The following is an 18,327-nucleotide window of genomic DNA, read 5'->3' on the forward strand; positions in this document are numbered from 1 at the left end:
TACTGCGTGTTCCTGCTGTAATTGGTCTGTAGTCTACTTCCTAAACTAATTGCACTCATGAATACAACAACGGAGGGTATATTGTACCTAACCGTAAAGGGCCCCTCTAATCAAAACGTGCTTAAAATTGAAAAAAAAAAGACATGCTAATAGTTGACGGAGATTCCGAATATGACAATGATTTTTCTTATAAATTATCAATAATTCTGGAATCTAGCTTAACAAATGACGATTTACATCGCTCAGAAAAAAACCCAGTTTTGGAGCTGTATTGCGCAATAGCATATAACGTCACTACAGGAGACAACATTGGCATTATAAAACAACTTAACATAGCACTTGAATGCAGAAGCCCTACTATAAGTTATTTAACATACCCAAAAAACGAAATCTCCAACAATTGTTAAAGTAGCTGTCATGATTTAAAAGTCGTTATCTTTTTTACGTGTTTTGTGTCATTTTTCTTATATTTTTTGAAGTATTTTTCTTAAAAACGAAGACATTAGTATATTGCATGCACTTTCTCACAGGTTTTACGGCAAACCGCTGCACAATACAAGTGCATACCAACGGTGGGGCGCGGGCGCACGCGCGTGCGTGAAGTGACTGTAATCTCAGATCCTCATAAAATTCATGCAAGTAATTCACATTATAAATTGATGATGATTATTTCAGGGGCTGGCCCTGCCGAAAGCCCGGGGTACCTAGCTGGAGTAGCAGGATGACCAGACGACAGACCACAGGCAAACTACTTCATGACGATGAAAATCAAAGTGCAACTTCAAGATATCTTTTGTACTTGTAAACTTGTAAACCTTCTCAAAGTGTAAACAAATTACCATAGATCACGAAGACTAATACAACTTTTCTAAATAAATGACTAAATTCACTTAATCTGATCATAATTTTTCCATACTCACCCATTTTCCGTGAACTAAACTGTCTCACTTTGTACAAGTACCGTCGTTTATAAAACTGCATTATTAAAGTGACGAAATGAGGTCAAACAAATTTACACATTTCTGTAACGATACTATCGATAAAATACATATTCATGACGCTCTTATCCAATCGGAATGCCGCCTAGGGTTCTTATTTCGTCTTCAAAGGATTTCGCGCGTGCAGCTTTCTGTCTACAATGTATATTTAAACGTCTTTCGTTTATCCCAGATGGCCAACCTTTTAAAGCTTGGGGGCCACAGCTAACGATTGGCATATCTTAGCGGACCGTAGGTAGTCTCCCCCACACAATTTTGCAAACAAATCAGGGTTACTTTTCTAGTGATATTTCTGGGGCTGCATTTGATGGACAAGTTTCAGGCTTCAGAAGAGATGCTTCAAGGTGTTCGTCAGTTAACCTTGATCAAAGTTTTGATTTAGTAAGTTTCATGAGAGAAAATGTTTGTTCACAGAGATATGTGCTTCCAAATACTGAGAATATTCTCTTGGCGTGTCTTCGAATGTTCGGGAATTGTTCTCTTGGAAGTTCACGGTAGAATAGTTCAAGTTCAAGTTCAAGTTCAAGTTTATTCAAACCAATCAAACACAACATTTTACAATCAATTGACACAAAAGAAATAAAAAAACATGATAGGTTAGGGACCCCGGAGAAGCAGAGCTTGTGATAAGGGGCCCCTTAAAAGGTACATAAACAAAAACAAAATAACAGTATTTAGAATAACCGATGACAAAAAACATATTTACAATGATAACTAATGAGTAAATATGGGAACAGAAAAAAAGATAACACACATACACATACACACCCACGCACACACACAGACACACCCACATACACACATACACACATGGCTTTCCAGGATTTACTTTAACATATTTTGTAATCTCTCAAAAAGATATTCTCGACATGTATGTTTAAACATAGGTAGTGTTGGACTGGATCTGATGTTTTGTGGCAACTTATTCCATTCTTTGATACAATTAATTACAAAAGAGTTCGAAGCAGTTTGTGTTCTCGCAAACGGCTGATGGATAAGATTTCTCTGACGTGTGTTGTACGAATGGACAGTCGAATTAACAATAAACGCATCTTTTAAAAATGAATTATTTTGAGCAGATTGAGATTTGTACATGAATATCAAACAATTCATGGAGACTAATTCATCAAGAGGCAACATCTGAAGTTGCACAAATAAAGGATTACTTGGACTTCTGTAATTTGTAATGAGCCTGATAGCTTTCTTCTGAAGGACTATTAACTTGTTTATATGGCTCCTATACGTATTTCCCCATGCAACATTACAATAAGTTAAGTGAGGCATAATGATAGCATTATAAAGAGTTACTAAAGTTTGCTCTGGTAAAAAAAAGCGTAACTTAAAAATCACACCAACACTCCTCGAGACCTTGGTACAAACATTGCTGAGGTGATCTTTCCAAGTTAAATGATCATCAACTGTAACTCCAAGAAACCTTACATTTTGACTCCGGTTGATCAGATGACCACCTATTGTCAGGGGGTCAATATTATCTGGGATTCTTTTGCCCCTTGATCTAAAAACAACATATTGAGTCTTACTAGCATTTAACAAAAGTTTGTTGCAACAAAACCACTTAAATATATTGTGAACTTCATTATTTGCAGACAAAATCAGATTATGCATGTCTTTGTGGTGAGAGAGCAAGCAAGTATCATCAGCAAAAAGTGAATAAGTAAACAACTGGGATGAGTTTATAATATCATTAATATAAATCAAGAACAATAAGGGGCCCAGGACTGAGCCTTGGGGTACGCCATATTTTACCTTCCTAGATTGTGAATAGAAGTAAATCCCTGTTCCTGACCTGGCACTGGAAGTCTGCCTTGATTAGTGGATCACTCTGGAGAGATAGCAGTTCAATTTTTATGGACGTAGTTGCAGCACCAACGTCAAATCCAAGTGGATCGAGATAAAAAAAAGGGGTCTAAAAAAGTTCAACCGATCTTGGATATTGTAGGGGGCACGTGCCCCCCCCCCCCCCCCGTGGCTACGTGCCTGCATTTCGGAGTTGTTCCTCACTGTCGTCGCCCATACCAACGATCCTACGGGTGACTGTTTGGCGGGACAAACTGACACCTTCAATCTTTTGTTTTTCCTTCGGACATAGTTCCTCAGCGCATGCCAACATGCACTCTTTCACAAATTCCCCATCTCAAAACGGTTTGCACTTTTCTGGAATTGTTCGGGAGAAGATGAAACTAAGGAGCACAGCTTTTTCTTTGAGAATGGTTGGTTTCAAAATAACTCTTGCTGACGAGGCAGTCCGGTCACTTCACCGGTCATCCAATTGAACGCGACGTAAAGGGAAATGGACTATCCAGTTTATGATTAAGATTAATGACAAAATTCAATGGCGGGAGAATTGGGTTGTAAGTTTCAAGACAAGTATGGCATTTTAAACAAATTTCTCGATTCACAACATTTGTATATTACAAACGTGTCTGCGTGCGGAAATAACAAACTGAAATTAACTCGGCGAGTGATGTTAATGTCGTTAATGTAATGTAATGAGAGGAAATTTGAGGATTTTTTGTTATCAACCACGTAATGAGGCACTATGTTGTGAATGATGAAAACAAATTATGGAAATAGTGATAGCTGTGGGTAAATGTTTTTACCCTTTTTCATCGCTGCTAGGGGGGACGCATTTCATTTATGAGCTATTTTTATAATTACTTTTTCAATGATCCGCGGACCGCACCAAAGAGCTCGACCGCGGGTTGGCCGCACGTATTCGTACACACTCGATTAAAGATTATATGTGCGCGCGTGTTTGTGTGCGCGTATTTATGATATGCATCTCCATTTTCACTTCATTAGTGAGATTGATGCCCCAGTGATAAACAGGTCTTTTTGGCAGGAATTTCAATCCAAGTCGGATCTCCACACATTCAACTCGATTTTCATTGGTAAGTCCTGATCTAAATGAATACTAAGCTCAGTTCGATACATTATAATTGTTCTTTGTTTGTTTGTTAAACATCTAGCTCAACATAAACAGTGTATATTTTGAAAAATGGACCCAATTACATTTAAACAATCAGCTTAGACCAATTTCAATGCCATAATCTTGCTCAGTGAAATCTGGTTCGGATTGGTAGGCAAATGTAATATTTGAACATTTCGAAAGAGAAAGCACGAGTCAGTTGTTATTTTCTTGGGTTCATTTAGAATATATATTTGCGATTGTGTCTCATGTAAACGAGTATGCATGTGCCAGTGCCTGTGTGTGTTTGTTTGCGTGTGTATGCGTATGAAGGCGTACATATTTCTACTAATATATATATATATATATATATATATATCATTAAAACCGTTGAAATAAATATCCTAGTGAGTTCAGTTCACTATTACTATAGTACGAATCATTAAGGAATCTTGAATGCACTATCTGACGAAAGAAAATAAAACCGGTAATAGTGAATTTAACACTCTCCGGGATATTTTTTATGTCAACTGTTTTAATTTTTATTTCTATATTACCGTGACGGAGAATTTTCCCGATTTATATATATATATATATGTTTGTGTGCGTGCGTGTGCCTGTGTGTGTAAGTGTACGTGAGTACATATATATATATATATATATATAGTATATAGTTTGTGAAACCACTGACATTACTGACATCAACATACAATTGCACGGTTATTAAGGTATCAGTTGTTTACCACATCTACGTACTAAATGTATCGATTAGAGTGCAGTCATACACTGCCTGTATTAATAGATGCGCCGGTGCTCGATGGAAAAACTATAATCCAATCTAGGGCGCATCCGCGCGTCCATGGAAACACGCTTGCATCTCTCATATACTTAATTTCTATTATTGATACTGTATGCAATCAGCTTGTTCTTCGCTTGATTAAGGAAGAAAGTATTCACAAAAATTTGTGAGCGTGATATCATCAATAAACCGTTGCATGATACTTGTACACGGCTTCTTTTAGAGGTAGTTTCAAGTAAGTCTCCGTTTCCGGAATACAAATATCAGGGCTCCATTAAAGTTGGGTGAGGATACACTATTATATTAATATCTGTGTTATAGGAATATGTGTCATGGTGAAAAGACGTATGACAGTTTTATATGCTATAGCTTGTAACAGTACAAATACTGGTATCTTAGTGGTATTGTATATTAAATCCGAAGGCCATGTTGTAAAATATCATCAACCTCCCAGACTATTTTCAGGATGGAAATCAACTCGTAGGCTTTCTCAATCAATGCATTTCATATGGAAGGAATATCATAGTAGAAATGAAGTAGAATGCCTTTTAATTGATTCATTTATTTACTTATTTATTTATTCATTTATTCATTCATTAAAAATTTGTTTCTTTCTTTGTTCTGTCATTCATATATTCATTCAGTAAGCTATTCATTCATTCATCTATTTATTTATTCAGTCATTAAGTATTTCAATTATTTATTTAGTCATTCATTCACTCATTCATTCATTCATTCACTCACTCATTCATTCATTCATACATTAATGGGATACAAATATAATTATAAAGCAATTGGTAAATAGTGAGGCAATGACGTCATAAACTGATAACTCAATTTCCACTTTGTGTAGTGATTTTCAAAGTTTCATAGTTGTTCATACTTAACAAACAAATCATAACTTCCTTATTAGTGAATGATAACAAAAGGATTTATGAGTTCGCACAAACGTTCAGTCAAAATATTTAAATATGCTTTAATTACCTAATGTTCTGCTTTTACACAAGGAAAGTAGTAATTTTCATTACTGCTGATTCAGCTACTTGATATGGCGCGCTTTTAACACCACGCCTTAAAGGTACTATGTCCCATTTGCAGGCCAAAAAAAATGTCTTCAAGTGGGAAAATAACGATTATTAGTTGTCAAATCGACTTTAGGGCTATAGAGCCCAAAAGTAATAGTTTTGATTTTCAGATAATTGTACCGAATGGTCATACGTTTTATGCTGCGCAAAGATTCAATCAGTTTAATCTTGGCCATCACAAGAAGTGGGTTATTGATATAGACAAATGCTCATGTACCCTTTACAACTCTTTTCATGTATGTTATTACCAAAGAAGAAAAAATGCCAGTCAGTCACTCAATAGTGTCTGACAGTGAAGTCTAGCAAGTAAACAGGTTTCCTTGCATAATTTGAATATGAGGACACTGCTAACCTTTAAATTTCACAGTTAGGACATACATGACATATTCATAATTCTTGCAAAGTTCTACAGAATTCGAGGTTGGCTGCAAAAGGGACATAGTACCTTTAAACGAGATGATACATTAGACGAATAGTACCCTCTCATGGAACATATAAATGCAGATAAACAGATACACATACACAGAGGAGAAGGGTAGGTAGATCCGGCAGTGTAGACAGGGTGTGTGGGGATTCCCACCTGTTTGATATGAAGTATGAATACATTATAATTTAATGAAAACGGAGACAATGGTAGTAGTCGTTTCATGCATCATATGGGAGGTCATCAGTTGTTCTTCCGCCACCCGTCAGGAGTTACAGCCCGTTATGATCAATACGCCCTCTTTTAAAATGTAGTGACTCTTTGTCTCTTTAATAGAATATACAATCACAGCTTATTTTTCTCTCCCTATAAAAATAAAAAGAAACAAAAAGAAAGATGAAGGACTTTTTTGTAGAAATGAATTTTGAACAAAACCATTCCAGTGGGGATACATGGACCGAACGAGAACAAAAGAGCGGTACATGTGGGAGTGGAGATGAAAATTGAATACATAAATAATGCATGGTTTATTCCGATTCCAGGGGAGAGTTGCAAAATAGATTGTGTGACTGGGGAAAACCAGGGCCTTGTTTCACGAAAACGTCGTTAGTGCGAAGTCGCCGATATTTCACTGAACGCATGTATTAAAATTGACAAGCGTATGTGGAAGGGCTGGTTATGCGTACTTCACTTACGACGCGCGTTTTATTTAGGATGTCTGCGAATTTGTGTTAACCATGGATCCGTGAATGTTGCTCAGATGATGCAAATGATTAATCATCGCTACTGAAGCGAAATAAGTTGATTCAATGCGATGAACAGCCATTTTATTCAATAATCAATCTACCATGGCAACATTTAATAAATTTCGTGTGAAGCTGGTGTAGAACGTTTCAGTTTCAATTTCGGTTTATTATTTCATATTTAACATATCTTAAGCACTTTGCAATGATTTCGCAAAGTAAATGGAACAAATAAAAGTGAATTCTTTTAACAAACATATACAAAATAGAAAGAGAGTACCTGATATAAGTTTGTTTGAATGCATAAATTAAAACATTAAACCCCAAAAGAAGAGTGAAACATTGAGAGGCCTATGGTAAAAGCTATGCTTGTAAGTTACAGGTTCCAACCCTAACCCCTAACCCTAACCCTAACACTAACCATAAAACTTGTCTATATAATTATTGTCTTCCTAATGACAAAGACTACCTAATGATTCACCTTTTTCACTTCAATAGTCCGTCTCTAATGACGCCTTAAGTAAAATTATATAGGCCTATATAGAGACAGAAATATATTTAAAAAATAGGCCTTCTATGAGAAATAAAACGTGCACACGTCAAGAGGACACGAGATTGTCCTCATAATGACAATGTCTACTTTAATGACTGACTCTATGACTCCAAATGTCCGTCCAATGATGCGTTTACAACTATATTTATTTATACATAATTACATATATGCGAGAGGACACGATACAATTACGGTTGTGTAGCTTAAAATAAAGATCCCCATTGCACGGAGACGGGCCAGTGGCTTCGGCGACACCAGATTCAATCCTTAAATTTGTGAGCTTGGTACCATCAATAAACCGTTGCACAATAATTGTACACGGATTCCTTTGGGGGTATTTGGAGGCACTACTGCGTTTGCTCACTCTTCATTGACAAAAATTTGTGTCAAATTCTAAAGCGTAGACAACCCGCTGAGCGAGTCCCTGCATGGACTCTTCATAACCTTGCCACCTGTAATAAAGAAGGGTTATAAAACAAATATACCGAGCATTTAGTTCGAAAGTATAGCGGAAAATAAATATCTTTGGAGGGACTGGCAGGCAATTCCTCGAGGCTTCGCCCCTCGGAAAAAAATAGTACTATGCCAGTACCTGCTTAGATGAATACTTTTCACTAAACTTCCAAACAGCTTGGAACAATTGAATAATATAACAAATAATTCAATTTTGGATAATTATATATCATTTAGTTAGAACTGTATTAAATAAAATGTGAAAACAAAAAAGAAGAATGTACTAGTTGTATTCATATTTGTTTCGCCCTTTTCCTTTTCAATTCATGTGCTTTTAGGGAATTTTGTGAAGGAAATAAATATTCATGAAAATATAATTTAAATTTAATTGTAAATATTGCCCTGTTGTATCCATGCTCTATATAAATGGACATATTGATAAATGAAGCTACCCTTGGTACGTCTTAGTAAGAAATAATTGATATAATAAATAAAATTAGGTATTCATCATAGAATATTTTTCATTTCTTTTTGTGTTATCTTTTAGAATTCGTTCAGGCAGACGAGTTAGTCATGAAGTCTTTTTTTGTTCCTGCTCTTTTCATCTCAATGGTCGTAGGTAAGGCCCGTTTAATTAAATGTATGCCTTTCGTTATTCAAATGATGTCTACCGTTATTGACGTATTCGCTTATGCACCCCCTTAATTTACCTAATCACTGCTTTTATTAAGTTAACCAGCTCCTTTTTTCAATTTGATATCTGTCCCTTATTCACGTAATCCTTTCCCTCAAATACTGCCCTCATTAACGAAATTCATTTCCTTATTTCGTTTATGTCTTTATCCTTATTCAGTTAATACCTTTGCTTACTCAATTAATCCATCCCTACTTCGCTGTATCCCTTTTCTCAATCACTGCCCTTATCATCCGTTTTCGTATTCATTTAATCCCTTTGCTAATTCCCTCAGTCCTTATTAACTTTTACAGTTTTACCTTTATTACTTATGCCAATCCCTTATTCACTTAATCCGTTCCCTCCATTCCTTCTTCTCTTCCCATATTCACTATATATGATCCTTTCCCTTAATCACCTTATCCGTTAGCCTTATAAATATTTGTTTATGTCAGTCACATTTGCTGGCTCTAAACGGATACATTTTGCGGAAATTATAAAATACAATCATCTGGCAAACGATATCATAAATCAGTGGAAAGGGTATTTTGGCTTCCCTTTCCTTCGAAAATAGTTGTTTACGAGTGAGGAGTATAGTGTATCAAATGATATGGTACGTTTAAACGCATCTTATAGTGGATACGCAAACGAACTGTGAAGCATTTGGTTTAGGGTTCGAATCCCGGCCGAGACCAACATCCGTTGGCGAGAAATGCGCCCTTCTCATGAAAAAAAAAATCGGTATGAACAAACACCGATGTTTTTTGGTAATGGGGTGTGGGGGTTCAAAATGGTGTATGAGCTAGTTATATGTGCCTAAACTAAGCTATGGTCACAACCCAACAAATTACCCGGCCGGGCGACGATTTTTTAAAACAAATTTTGCCCGGGTACCGAGCGGCGGCCGCCCGGGCCCCGCTTGATTTTAGGGCATCGCGCGATCGCTGCTGGAGTTTTAGTGTGGATTTAAAATTCGGGCTGCGCCTGCTCACTTTTCACTCGCCGCTCAAAATACGCTCGGTGCCCGGATGGTCGCCGCCCGGGCACCGACCTAATCGAACATTCGCCGTTGAGCAAGTTAAGCTAAAGTCACAAATCAGAGCAGCGACCGACCGATCAGTAGCCTGCTCGGTCGCTGCTGGAATTAGGCATCGCCCAGCGATTAGGTCGGTGCCCGGGCGGCGACCGCCCAGGCACCGAGCGTATTTCGGGCGGCGAGTGAAAAGTGAGTAGGCGCCGCCCAAATTTTAACTCCGCGCTAAAACTTCAGCGGCGACCGAGCGATGCCCTAAAAATGAGCGGTGCATGGGCGGCCGCCGCTCGGTGGCCGGGCAGCCGCCTGGCAGAATTGATTAAAAACTCGCCGCTCGGCCGCCGAGCAGGCTACTTTTGGGTAATGTGACCATAGCATTAGGTCAAAAAACGAAGCCGCAAGGTCATAGGCTGTCGAGCGTTCGCCGCCCGGTCGCTGCTGGTAGATCAGTCGGTCCAGGGCGGCGAGGTCAAAATCGTTCGGCAGCCTTTGACCTAGCGGCTTCGATTTTTTTTTAACCTAAAGTGACTCTCACACTCTGCCGTGTAGGCCTACCGTGTGCCACCGTGCGCGAAAATGTCTGCGGACGGTGGAGAACGGCGAGGGCACACGGTGGTTCGTTATCAAAGCGGGCAACACGTTAATAGGGCGTTGGCGCTTATTTACACCCGGTGGGACCCGGCGAAAGTTTTGGGCATGTTCAAAACTTTGTCCGGCTGGCACCGGCCGCAAGTAAGCGGCAAGAGGACGGTGTTAAACGGTATGAGGACGGTATGAATACGTTATGAAAACGGTCACACTGTATGAACACGTTCACAACACGCTCATAACCCGTTACAGAACGGTGATGAAAAATGGAGAGCGGACTGACCGTTGCCGTTCAAATCGGGGTATTTATGGCAGTCGTGTCATGACGTCAGCAGTCCGGGGACTCGCTCACAGGACGCTGCGAGCGGTGAGGGGACGCTAAGTGACTGGTAGGTGGCTGCTACAAACCCGGTGCACACGTTCGAGACCCGGTATGGGCCCGGTATGGAAACGGCCAAAATTTTCAACAAAAGTCAATCTGGGCGGTGAAGACGGTAGAAGCACGTTCAACACCCGGTATGCGCCCGGTGAGAACGGTCAGAAGATGGCAACGAAACGGTGAAAAGATTAATTTTATGACTTTTTTTTTGCGGCCGGGGACAAGTTCGCTCAAAACCCAACGTTCTGGACTCTGTTGTTCTTTTAATAGCCAGGCAGGTGGACGGTAGGCCTACACGGCAGAGTGTGAGAGCTCCATAAATTGCTCGGCGGCGAACGCTCGATTAGTTCGGTGCCCGGACGGCGAACGGCTAGGCTCCGAGCGTATTTTGGAGCCCCGCTGATCACTGGCCGGCCGCCGTGCAATATCTTTAACATCAGCCGGCGGCCGGTGGGAGACTGCTCGGGAATCGGTGGGTCACCGGTCGGTCACTGCTGGAACACTGCGCGGAAAAGCTTCGCGATTTCGCCCAGGCATAGCTGGGGCTCTACAGCCTGCTTGACTTCTCCAAAAATCGTTGTGCGATGCCTAAATTCCAGCGGCGATCGAGCAGGCTAAAAATCGGTCGGTCGACGCTCTGAAGGTCTTTGCATGCCATTTTTAACCTCTTGCACTTCATCTCGTCTTAATTTTGTATGCGCCAGAGATATCAATAGGGACTTTTAGATTTGCACGTTGACAGCTTTGACTGCAACGTGTGACGTCCTTTTAAGGCACTGCACATGCGTTACGACGTCTCTTTTGTTGAGGGTAGAATGAGGAACTGTATCTTTTGTCGTCTTTCTTTGTCCGTGATGTTCATAATGTTACTTCCTGCATGCATGTATATCGTCGAGTGCAATCTAAAAGATTTCTAATTATAGTAAACATGGGCAGTTATTAGTACGTTGACACGCATGATCAGTCGGCGTTCGTCGTGTTCTCGTACACTCATTCTAAAAGTCCCTAATATACGCGCATCTTAGCCACGCATCTTCGCTTCTAGCCGTAGGTTATCACCTTTTGATGGGAACGTCTTGGAACGGTAGGGGACTGGTAGGTTTTCATTTAACCTATTATAATGCCTACTTTCTAGAACCTGTTTTGTAGTGTATAATATTTTCATTCTCATTGATAACACAGGTACCTGGGCCATTGATTGCTACTCGTGTCAAGGCGGGGCTTGTAATGATCCTTTCATCCCGTTAATTTCAGGCGCATCGAACAGCTGTCCCAATTCTTTTATTCCGATCAGCTATTGTTCGGTAAGACATCTACTTGCATTTGTTTAATCTCATGAAAAAGGAATGTACCCCGGTAAATATCCTTCAAGAAGGATATCGTTTTTAATATCATCATTAAATGCCATTCCTTATTCTTGTCTTTCTTCATTCACAAAAAGGATTTATACTTTCACCTACACCAGGCGATAATCATTTGCTCTATTTCCTTATATTTTTCGCTTCCTGGTTCATTTGGAGTAATAATTTACTGAAAACATCTCGGGAATAATGTCTCCCAGAAGGAGAAGGGTGTATTCTAGTAAAGGTGAAATATAACTCGTGAGCTTTTTCATTTTTTGCGATGGTACTGTTGAGGAATATCTTTGAAGAAGATGCCCCCTAAAACAGGAATAATCTTCAAATGCTCCTATACTCGAAATATGACTTAGAAGAAGCACAGATGTTTTGTTCAAATTTTCATGGCAACTTTTTTGGTTATTTTAATTATTGTAATTATCAATATTATTTTCCTCATTTTTGTCATCGTTAATATTTCTTATGTTATTTATTATTAGTAGTATTATTATAATCATTACAATGATAATCATTAGATATTATTATAACTTATAACTTATATTATAACTTATAAAACAGGAGATTAATTTGAAATTAATTGCTCACGTTTTACTAGTGCAAAAGGTAAAAGAAAAATTATATATAAAAGCACCATTTGTTATTATTATTATACAAATTGTGAAACAATGCAATAATATAAACCAAATTTAGCATTTTGATTATACCATATTTCAATTCATTATCATATTATAATCAATATTATTTTCCTAAATACGGATAAAATTCATGAAAAAAGGAATAGTTTTATTACTTGTGTTATGTTTATCATTAGTGTGATTAATCTATTAGTTAACATAACTATTATAATATTCTTATTATAGCTATCATTATCAGTAGTATTATAATTATAAGCAGTAGTAGTAGTAGTAGTAGTAGTAGTAGTAGTAGGAGCGGTAAAAGTATCATTACTTTATTTTCCTTCTCCGCATTATATCACTACATCCATCACTACTACTGTTTTTTTTTTTATAATTGTTATCATTTAGAAAATAGTTTCTGGATCAACAGTAAGACGTTCATGTGAGCATGTCTGTATTGAGGGTTGTCTATTCGGTGTCTGTACCTACTGCTGCAACACCAACCTCTGCAATGGAGGCACTACCGTGACAACCAGCTTCGTTGCTATGGGCGTGGCCATGCTGGCCGCCTTCATCCTCGCCAGACAATAGGCTGCAGAGTATACATCACGTGACCGGGGTCATAGGAAAAATATACAGAGCAATATGTATGCACTGTATACGCAGAAGTGTGGTGAAAAGATACAAATTCTCGGTCTTTCTCTCAAAAGTGTGTTTTAGACGATCATAAAGACTTATGAGAAAGTTTACAAAAGCAATGTAAATAGCCTTATCATTTAGCATTTAGCATGTACTGGTATACAAATAATGCACTGTTGCGAGTGTGTTAGCGCACCGCAAAGCCAGTGCACGAAGTTTAGTCAGTGCAATTAGGTGAAAACGCACTGACTAAACTGAGTGAACTGTAACTGCGCTAACACACGAGCGAAACAGTGCATTATTTGTTTTATAAGACAGGTCGGCAATACTTTCTAACAATATAGTATAGATCTAGGGTATAGATAGATATTATATTTAGATTTTACTAGATCTTGGTATAGAATGTTCTAGATCTAGATCTGGATTAAATTTGCCTAAATTACGCGAAAGCGTGTTTTATCAATTTTTGATGGGAGATGTTCTGCACGATGGGAAGAACTAATACACGTCCACGTGACGTAAATTAACGAATCAGATTGCTTACATTCTAGAACCCGTCTTATATTACTAAATAATGCTTTTGAGATAATTTCTTTTAAGTCTTTGCGATCGTGAACTTTTTATAATCGTGTGTTTTATGACATTTTTTTTTATGCATAGCATTTATCTCTTATTCGGTTTCTATTCCTTTTCACTTTGTTCCGCTTTGTTTTATGTTAAGGCTGAGGCTGAAAGTTCACCTAGAAGAAAGTCATTAAAAATGAAATAAAAAATGTATAGCAGTAGATTAGTTATACTCTTAATATGCAGAATAAGTGCTAGTAAATAATGTCAATGGGTGGTATTCCGGTAGCGCGTACTAAGTTAGCACGTGCTTAGTTAGTTCACACTTTTATGGAGTGCCTGTTGTGAACTAATCTACCCTGAACAGATTATTTTAATCCTTCAATGAAAAGTGTCCAAAAAAATAATTTTGCAATGAAATGGGAAGAAAAAGATCATATGAGTATGAACTGAATTTCAACAAAGTCTTTGGTAGATTATCTTTGTCATGAATATTGAAGGAGGAAGATGAAACCTAGCATTCCATAGAAGTGTGAACTAAAATTGTTGCTTAGTCTGGACTTAGTCCCGGCTTAACTTATGAGAATACCACCCATACTCTTAGAAAATTAATTGTATACATCTGCATACTATTTAGTCTTTAATAATTGACATTCCTAAAGTGCCTTCACTTTTCTTCTTTCACTTAAAGGGGAAGTCGAGCCCCAAAACGTTGGCATAGATTCTCTTGATAATTTCTGGAAAAGAAATATAGTAATTCAACGATGGGAGATGTAAGGAAATGTGATTAAATAATGTTGCTCTTGAGTTGATTCCAAGGAGGTACTTGCAATTGTGCATCGTTTAAAAAATGATAATTTTATTCAACAATTCTAAAATATGATTTTGAGCTAATTGAACAAAAAAAAATGTACGTCCTCGCTAAAATTTAAAAAAAATTGTCAAAATAACATAATTATTTACCTCAAAGAAAAAGCATAATCAAAATTTGGATTATTATAAACGTCTTTTTTGTGATAACATCTAGAAAAACCCAATTCGTATCCTTGAAGCACCAGAGAGTTTAAACTAATTAATAATATATATTTTCTTTTGTTTCTTAAATTGTGTTAAATATGGACTCCTTTTATTTCATAACTATAGAGTAAAAATACGAGGTAGACATATAGTTCTACTATAAGTCCACAATATTTGTGTTTAATCTTAGTCATTTAAAATAGATGAAAAAATGCACTGGGTGCTATATTGTTTTCATCATGTTTTCGGTCTATCTAATGACAGCTACACACTACACGATACGACTAAGATCCGATTTATGAAAACAATTGTGGTATAATGTTTATATGAACATTCAAACATTTAAAATCTTATTGACCGCGGATCTGAATAGGAATATAATTTAATGAAATGTAAATTTCAAGAGATTCCATGCTTCCTTAATGGAGGGGAAAGTGCACTGAAATTTCGGTTTTTAATATTATTATTGTCGTTTAGAACCTAATTCAGGAAGATATTTTTTTCAGATTTTCATATCTAATACAACCGCCCTTGGCTATGTAAACCGGGTTGCAGGAGAATCATGTAGTGCTGGGCATAAACAGTAATATGAGATAACGTCTTTCCGGGTCTCAACATACGTTTAAGTAAGATAAATTGATGTGTAGTGCTAAGGAAAAATCAATCTTTGTCAAATGAACATTTGTCGGTTAATGACCATTGAAAGCATGGATCTCTTTTCAAGGATTCATTCAACTGTATTGTTTTTAAGTCCAGTATTAACCATAAATAGATAATTCCACGTTCTCTTGTAATAGTAAAGGTTGAGTGTGGGTGTTGGATTACATTTACTCGGATTTTCTATGGTCAATACAATGTTTAGCTTTTTGTACTTTTCTCTTAATTAAACGTATCAATTTCCTCTTCATTTGTTTACTTCCTTGTCCAATTGTATCGTGTCCTTTTATCCCTAATTGGTTGTTACGAATGGGGAGTCAGTTCAACCGATTTTTTGACTCTCGATTCTCGGTAGAATTGAGGATTCGGAATGCAAAACAACTTATCTGGTAATCATTGAAGAGTCATGCACCCTTGGTATAATCTTTTTTTTTTGGTATGAATGCAGAACAAATAACGCACACAGAATAGCGGAAGTTTGAATAAATCGGACGAATGGGAAGAAAGCTATGACTGTTGAAAAAATGTGATCGCTTAATCTAAGCCAAATTTAAATCGGCAATTTGGTAAGTGGACTGTGACATAGTCATGGACACCTTTCCCGTTTGCTGAGTACAACATATCGTTCAGTTTCGTTTTTCTCCTTTGCGCCTTTTCCCTTCAGACACTACATTAAATATTTCAACACAATAGCAACTATTTTCAATAAATCAACCAGAAGTCAATTTCAATAGTCTTGTGCGTCACCTATTGAAACGTGCGAAGATGACAACCATGCATTACTTATTCTAAACATGATTTCTATGGGACATACAATTAGGTTATTGAAATTCCCCTTTGGAGCGACGGGAAGGGAAATTGGCGTTCAAAAGTGGTACAAAAGTTTATTCTGAACATTTTCCTTAATACAGTGAACCCTGTTTCAAGGAACACCTGTATAACAAGAAAAAACTGCCTATAAGGACGGAACAATTTTGGTGTGTCCTTAACAATAAAAATAAACCCCTCTTTCATTTTTTCTGTACATTGTTTTTAGTGGCATTAAAGACGAAACAAATACACCAGTATATACATGGATATATAAGCTGTCGGTAACAGTTTGGAGCGACGGCTAAGTTTTATTTTGTAATGTTCTTTATATGGTCTTTGATTCTGTATTCGTATGGTGATTTGTCTGACATGCATAGTTACACGGAACAAACGCCTACGCACAAGAAAGGGTGTACATAATTGTAACATAACTTATAAAGGAAGACATTTGGTCTAGGCTGGACAAAACAGACATAAAACTGATGAGGAAAGAGTGCTCTGGAAAAAACCTAATGACAGAAAATGCAGCTCCAATGACACATCGCATAGAAAATAACTCATCACCGAACGACGTTTCACATTAAAACCTAGCGGTACTATAAACCTGAACGTAAAGACCACATATCAATAATGGTTACTCTACTTGTGTCAATTTAGGTTATGACTGTGTTTTGAATATCAGGTCACCCATGGATAATGGAGGGACGTATAAAGAGAGAGTGGGAGAAGAAGAGAGACAGAGAGAGAGAGGGGTAGAACTTTTCGTAGCGAATGTGATACACAGATGGAGGGCGTGGAGGTGCGTAGCGAGAGGGAGCAAGGGGAGTCGAGAGAGAGGGAGAAAGAAAGAAAGAGAGATTGAGAGAAAGAAAAAAAATAAGGGTTCGGGTTTAGGAGGGGCGGTGGCATATTGTCACAGTCCTAAATATTGATGCCCCTTTAGCAAGTGATCATTTGTTTTACACAGCTTGACTTAGCGAAATGTGATGCCCAAATAAATAAGGGCGTATAGGGGAGCATAGAGAAAGAAAGAAAGAGAGAGAGAGAGAGAGAGAGAGAGAGGGAGAGGGGGGAGACGGGGGATGTGTAGTGCTATACTGACGTATGTAGCTGGAGCCTACACTGTGTGTTACACATGACCGTGAGAACGCACATCAATAGAATATACAAGTATACATAGTTATTGTGGATACATACCTGCTGCCAGCCGAAGGTGGCGTGATCATGAATTAGGACGCCCGGCGGTTCTCAGGCTGGGCTGCTGGAGTACCAGAAATTGAGACGCGGGCTGGTGAGCATTATTATGGGTTCGTTGTTAACGCCATCTTCGGCGGATTGAATCAATTTTGTGGGGAATGATAAGAACAGAGCAGATTCTGGACGAATCCAGATCTTGCCTGTAGGTGTCGCCACTTGTCTATGCTTACTATGATTCATATAGTTCAGGGTAAGAAATCATTTTTTTAAGGGCTCTGGTTGGAGTACGGATGTTGGTGGGGAGGGGGTGCCCATTACAAATAATTGGGGAAGAAAGAGTAAACCCAATGAGAGTTGGAACAATGTTGACAGACAACTACCACCACCGAAAAATGCCTGCGTTTTTTCTTTCTTGTTGGTTTATCTGTTAGACGAGACAAATTGTTTCCCTTTCTCCTACTTTAATCAATTGAACCTAAATGAATCCACCCGCAAGGCCAGGAAGAGGAAGGGAGGTAGGGGAATCTGAAATAAACTGTAGGCGTTCTGCAATTAAAATCACAATGTACAACGCTTAGAAGCGTAGCAAAAGCTTATGTACTTGCATGAAACCTTGTTACATATAGATTCACCTTGTTCTCCCTGTATCAAAAGATACATGTGATTATGTATTTTTACACCCATATGGTAGGATGCAACGTCCCCTTGAGCCTTTACAAACAGCCAGACCTCTAGGAGTCGATATATCTAAAGTATTGTATTTATTTTAATCACGGTAAAACCTGCTTTCAGTGAACAATTTATATATGGA

At 38.0% G+C, this 18,327-nt stretch overlaps 1 protein-coding gene across 1 annotated transcript; it reads left to right on the plus strand.

Annotated features, from left to right (window-relative positions):
- The first annotated feature begins 8,529 nt into the window (after positions 1-8,529).
- Positions 8,530-14,155, plus strand: LOC105439428 (lymphocyte antigen 6E-like). The gene is made up of 3 exons (XM_030988999.1): positions 8,530-8,603; positions 11,840-11,961; positions 13,041-14,155. The coding sequence occupies exons 1-3, from the start codon at positions 8,558-8,560 to the stop codon at positions 13,221-13,223; spliced, it is 351 nt and encodes a 116-aa protein (XP_030844859.1). The 5' UTR covers positions 8,530-8,557; the 3' UTR covers positions 13,224-14,155.
- The last annotated feature ends 4,172 nt before the right edge of the window (positions 14,156-18,327 follow it).

The sequence above is a fragment of the Strongylocentrotus purpuratus genome, unplaced genomic scaffold (genome assembly GCF_000002235.5).
Source record: "Strongylocentrotus purpuratus isolate Spur 01 unplaced genomic scaffold, Spur_5.0 spur5_scaffold_18, whole genome shotgun sequence".
Lineage (NCBI taxonomy): Eukaryota > Metazoa > Echinodermata > Echinoidea > Camarodonta > Strongylocentrotidae > Strongylocentrotus > Strongylocentrotus purpuratus.